Genomic DNA, 6,359 nt, shown 5'->3' with positions numbered 1-6,359 from the left:
TTTAGTACTTTTACTTTTGATACTTTAAGTACATTTTAATACCAATGCTTTTCTACTTTTACTCAAGTAAATTTAGAATTCCGGACTTTTACTGTACTTGTAACAGAGTGCTTCTACATTGCACTATTGATACTTTTACTAAGTAAAACATTTGAGTACTTTTCCCACCACTGCATGCTTGTCTCTTCGCAGACAGAAGGCATGTGGCAGTGAAGAGTTCGGCAGCTGACCATGGGTGACTGGAAGCTGCTGGGCAGCATCCTAGAGGACGTCCACGCCCACTCCACCATCGTGGGCAAGATCTGGCTCACCGTCCTCTTCGTCTTCCGCATGCTGGTCCTGGGGGTCGCCGCCGAGGAGGTGTGGGAGGACGAGCAGGCCGAGTTCGTGTGCAACACCCACCAGCCGGGCTGCAAGGCCGTGTGCTACGACCGCGCCTTCCCCATCTCCCTCGTCCGCTTCTGGATGCTCCAGGTCGTGTTCGTGTCGGCGCCCTCGCTCTTCTTCATGGGCCACACCCTCTACCGCATCCGCAACCTGGAGAAGGGGCGCCACCGGCGGCGCGTGCGGCTCCGCGAGGAGATGGACGAGATGGACGAGGCGGAGGCGGCGCCGAAGGAGGAGCACAAGCGAATGGAGCGCGAGCTGCGGAGGCTCCACGAGCGGAGGAGGGTGAAGACGGTGCCGCTGAGGGGCTCCCTGCTCAGGACGTACATCATCCACATCCTGACGCGCTCCGTGGTGGAGGTGTGCTTCATCCTGGGGCAGTGGGTCCTGTACGGCGTCCGGGTGGACCCGCTGTACCGGTGCAGCAGGCTGCCGTGTCCCAACGTCGTGGACTGCTACGTCTCGCGGCCCACGGAGAAGACCATCTTCATGGTGTTCATGGTCGCCATCGCCAGCGTGTCGCTTTTCCTCAACGTGCTGGAGATATCGCACCTGGGCGCGAGGAAGATCAAACAGACGCTCAACGGGGAGAAGTATTCGGACGATGACAGCTTGACAAGCGAGCCTCTGAACAAGCCGTTCGCGCAGCACCTTTGCGTGATGAGCCACGTGTCACGGCAGAGCGGGCTCTCGACTCAAACCGTCCCCAAACTGACTCCGGAGGTGAACACGAGGCCTCCTCATTATAACACAGAGGTCAAACCCGACCACGAGTCATCGAGTCACAACAGCTCGGCTCATTCCACCGGAACCCAGCCGATCGAGTCCCTACAGCGAATCAGCCCGCCGTTGTCTGCGCCCGCCGTTGAAGGCCCTCAGTGCCGTGAAAGTCAGGAGCTTCTCAGCAGCCCAGCAGAACAGCACATTCTGCCAACCTGTAGAACTGCTCCATCCGGCGGGAAAGCGGATCCCAAGAACCGGGCTCCTCGCGATGATCCGCATAGCGGAAATCATCTCCAGCCCCGCTCCATGGAGGCTCTGGTGTCCAGCAGCACCGTGGTCCACAGGCCCAGCGTCGTGGTAAGAGAGGAGGTTAAAGCCTGGAGGGGCTCACTGGGGAGTGGTCTCCTGTTCCCCAACCCCAGGAAGACCAGCTTCATGGCCCGACCGCCGTCCGATAGCATGTCCAACATCAGCGGCTCCAGCAACTCCGTCCATAGCTCCGAGGAGTCCGATGAACTGGGCTCTCTGCACGGGGACATGTCCATGATGTCACCAGCCGGAGGTCGCAGGATGTCCATGGTGAATAAATGCCAAAGATGGCCGCTTTCAAATCTCTGATTTGTTTCCTCACTTGTTGTAGCATTCAAACATGTTTTACTCATTTGCAAACCAGTTGGAGCTTTGCCCATATACAGTAACAGAGAATATCCCTGGTTTTATTCCAGAATGGGGACATGTTGTATGTTGTCCCACTTACTGTGCTCACTCTCTAGACTGTCTGACCATGAATACAGCAGAAATGTTTTTGCTTTGAGGTCAAGGCAAAGTTGCAAGCAAATAATCGTTTCCTAAATTACCTGGTTGGTACAAAAAGTATATATATTCCTTTTGACTAACATTCTGACAGACTAGGAAGGGTTTTCATATGACCTCTGACAATAGAATGATACAGTAGGATTCAAGTTAAATATTCAGTAGGCAAATTTCTCCTTTAACATCCAGACCTGAAGAAGGAACATTGTTACATATATTACTTGAAATTAACACAAATGTAGGGGGGGGGGGGGGGGGGGATACAATTAGTGGGAGAGAAGAGAGGTTGAGGGAGAGAGAGAGAGAGAGAGAGAGAGAGATGGATCCAAAAAGGATGAGTTGGCAGCATTGACTGTGACCTGTCCAGCAAATGTCCTCACTAGAATTAATGAGAAGAAACTAATTAATTGCTGATGATGTTGCAACGCCCTTCAGTTCACAAGTGACCGCAAACAAATTAACAGTGGTGTGAAAAATGATTGCGGGGAAACCATGCTAAGACTTTTACTCTCACTCCCCGGTAAAATAAATAAATAGACAATGCTGTTCCCCAAATAATCTATGAGCAATATCCTATTGAATGCAGATAAGTACAGTAAGTAATTGTCTGGAAAAGCAATAGCAATATTTAAATGATATTTGCTTCAGGGTGTTGAGATGGGGGGGGGCACCGTCATTTGGCCTTGGAGGGTGAGTTGATGTGGGGGGAGACACAGCAAGCAGGTGTGAGAACAATGTGGGCAGCAAGGGAATGTTAATCTTACAAGTCCGTTGGTCCATGATCCAAATCCGAGGTCCAATGTTCTACCGCGGGCAGTCCACTCACTGGGGGTTCACTTGGTCTTTGTCCGTCGTTCCGTACCGAGAGGGAAACACACTCAAAGCATAGTAAGCAGTTTACGGTTCACAGTCAGTAACTCCAACCTTTGTTGTACTGCACAGTGTTTACTCCTCTCAGAGGGGTCAGTGTGTTCTCTTACACAACAAGCGCCTTCTACTCTGTCTGGTGAGCAGAGTCATCAGTAATAGGCTCTATTCACAGCAGCCATATTATGAAGACATTCACAGGTGTTACCAATGATACTAATGAAGGCTCTGTTCCATTCTGGTCAAACAGAGTCAGGGTGCTGATATTGTGCATGTTGGCTCACTGGAAACACTCTGCTACACCAGTGGGTCTACAGTTGGGGTCCAGGGACCCTCATGGGCTTCCAAATGGCCCCTTACAGGTGTGTAACTCTGAGAGTGTACAAATGGAACCAAATGGACCCGTTAGGGTCCATTTGGTTCCATTTGTACACTCTCAGAGTTATGGGGGTCGTGGAAACCACTGTGCTAGACTAAATGGAACAGAGCCTTCATTAGTATCATTGGTAACACCTGTGAAGGAAGTGATAATATGGCTGCTGTGCATAAAGCCTATTGCTGACTCTGCTCACCTGCTGACTCTACAAGGATTATCAGATGAAAATTGTATACATCACATATTTTATACGTTTAAACAGTTAAATGTCATTTTGCACATCAGTAAAATGATGGCACTTTACAACTTCACATAGGATAGCTTGATGATGCTTAAATGTCGCACATTCTTCAGCGCTACTCACAGTTTATTGTGCGGTTCTCAAAGTGGGGTCCAAGGACCCCCAGGGTTCCAAATGGACCCTTACAGGTCTGTTACCCTGAGAGTGCACATGTGTGCACCGTTATGGGGGTGCTGTATTATGATCTCAACACATGAGGGATTCATGAGTGAACAGCATTCTTCTCAACTGAGCATTACTTTTCGTTGTTGATTTCAGAGTGTTTTCCTGGACATCTCCTCCATAATGAAGAAGTGATGAGAAGAGGACTTCAAGACCAGCATGGCAAAGCTACAGGGTCCAGCTGCAGACCAGGACCTCCTGAATGAGCACAAAGTGGGGTCCAGTGATCCTCAGGGCTCCTTGGGGGGGGTGTTCCACATGGACGCTTACAGGTCTGTATCTCAGAGAGTGTACAAACGCAACCAAACGGAAACCCTTACCGTTTGGTTCCATTGGCGCACTCTCTGAGGCATGGAGGTCCTTGATATGAAACCGTTTCAGAACCAGTGCTGTAGTAGATATCAATGATACAGCCAACAACATTGATCTGCCCGCAACATCACATGGCAGGGCCATTGATCGGGCAGACACAAACTGTCAATCCTCAATGTCAATACGTTTTGGATTCACAAGCACCTTAAAACGGCCAAAACGTTTTAAAATAAAAAGGGACATTTTGTGGATAATGTCTGGAACACGAGGAGTTGCTTAATTTGGAGAACAACCAAAGGTTTTGGATGAACGCTGGAACTTTTGCCGAACAAATACCATGGATTACGAAATGAAACCCGTAGTAGATGCTGCCACGGCATGAACTCTTGGAGCCTTAGAAATAGAATTTGTACGCCGTGGCTCTGCAGGAGGCTAGCCCTCTATACGATGGTCAGGCGCGCGCGTGTACGTGTTTGTGCAGAGACGGAGAGGCAAACCGCAAAATGTAAGATAACTTAGTAGCTCCGTCATTTCTTTTTTCACATATGTTTTATACGTTTTGAACTAACTGAATTCAATTTTATAATGGATGACAATGGTGCTTGGATCGGGCAGAAACCTCGCCCAAATTCGGAGTCATACGTCATAGACGACTGGCCACACGAAGTCCGAGATGCGCATGGACCACTTAAACCCCATGCTGAGCGGAGTCTATCACGGCTCTATACTAGTGTCTTTTCTGTTTTTGCCCTACATTAAATATCCTCACTGAAAATAGCCGATCGACAAGCTCACAACGCGTTGCGCTGCGACGCGTCGTGTGAGCTTGTAGATCGGTTATTTTCAGCAAAGGTTTTCCCAGAATAGAGATGCTGGGGTTTAAGTGGTTCAACATTTATTTTTCTAAGGTGAAGACTTGTATAGAAATTCTGTATTCGTAGTAATTTATATAAAAATAGATTTGGTGGAGCTATGTTTAATTTCTATTATATTCAAATTAAATGCTTCAAACATTTTGTAAATGGATGAAAAAAACACTTACTGTAGAATTGTCTCATGCTTTTTGTTTTTATTTTAACAGAATTTTGCCTAGACAAAGTGTTGATTTTTTTCTCTTTTCTTTCAAATCATTTGCATATCAAATGAACGAAAACACAACATGTTGCACAATATGTACAAAATAATAAAAACAGGCAATTCGAACATTCAAAAAGGTAAAAAATAAAATAAAATTAAAAAAAAGAGTTGAACCTGCCGATAACAGTCATGTAGGAACTCCAAAGAAGGACACGTAAAAAAATGGCTCACCAGAAAAATCTACAAATACAATGATAATAATAACCACTTGTCCATGTAAAAAGTTATAAACGACACCACTGGTAAAATGTCAACATGTCTATAATACAGTCCTTACCCAAAAAAGAAGAGGTATGCTGAATTGTCCAGGTAGATATGTGTTAAAAAAGAGTCTGCTCTCCTTTCAAAATGTGGTTTAACGCGCCGTTTCTCAACGCTGGGGTCCGGGGACCACCACGGGGTTCCAAATCGACCTCTATGGGTCTGTAACTCTGAGAGTGTACAGTATATACTGTAAATGGAGCCAAATGGAGCCGTACACTCTCTGAGTTAAATAAGCACTGAGGATTTGACAGTGTAGGTTGGAGTTCCAGTGTTTAGTTCAGTGATTTCTCAAGCTTTTTTATTTTATTTCAAGGACCCCTAGTTTGATATGCATTAGGCCACAGACCCCCCTCCTATTTGAAGTTTTCATCATCTACACTGTAAAATCCTCAGAGTTCAATGAGAGCGTACAAATGGAACCAAATGGCAGTGTTGCAAAAAAGTACTGACATTTTTTACTTAAGTAAAAGTATCAATACCACAATGTAGAAGTACTCTGTTACAAGTAAAAGGCCTGCGTTCAAAATGTTACTTGAGTAAAAGTACAAAAGTATCGGCATCAAAATATATTTAAAGTACCAAAAGTAAAATGTTAGAAAATAGCAAATCAACAAGCTTACAACGGGTTGCGATGCGACGCGTTGTGAGCTTGTAGATCGGCTATTTTCAAATAGCCGAGGTACAAAATAGGGCTGAGGTGCATGTTTTATAATGTAATCATTTATATCCGCAAAGTAACTAGTAACTAAAGTTTTGAAATAATTATAGTGGAGTAAAAGTACAATATTTGCCTCTGAGATATGGTGGAGTAGAAGTAAAAGTACTGAAAATTGAAAATACTCCAATAAAGTAAAGAAATACCTCAAAATGGTACTTAAGTACAGTACTTGAGTAAATGTACTTTATTACGTTACACCACTGCCAAATGTTCCAGTTTACAGGCTCCATTTTGGACCCCCGATGTTGAGAACCGGCGGTTTAACAAACCCTGATGTGTGGATACACATGACCTGGGAT

The 6,359-nt window shown here is 45.9% G+C and overlaps 1 protein-coding gene across 1 annotated transcript; it reads left to right on the top strand.

Annotated features, from left to right (window-relative positions):
- Positions 1–231: 231 nt before the first annotated feature.
- Positions 232–3,764, top strand: LOC311036966 (gap junction alpha-10 protein-like; the record flags this gene model as incomplete). The annotated part of the gene is made up of 2 exons (XM_084045972.1): positions 232–1,689; positions 3,726–3,764. 2 exons carry the CDS (start codon positions 232–234, stop codon positions 3,762–3,764), a joined length of 1,497 nt encoding a protein of 498 aa, XP_083902098.1.
- Positions 3,765–6,359: the final 2,595 nt, after the last annotated feature.

The sequence above is a fragment of the Gymnoscopelus microlampas genome (assembly GCF_963454915.1).
Source record: "Gymnoscopelus microlampas genome assembly, chromosome: 20".
Lineage (NCBI taxonomy): Eukaryota > Metazoa > Chordata > Actinopteri > Myctophiformes > Myctophidae > Gymnoscopelus > Gymnoscopelus microlampas.
This window is presented reverse-complemented; position numbering and strand designations above follow the sequence as displayed.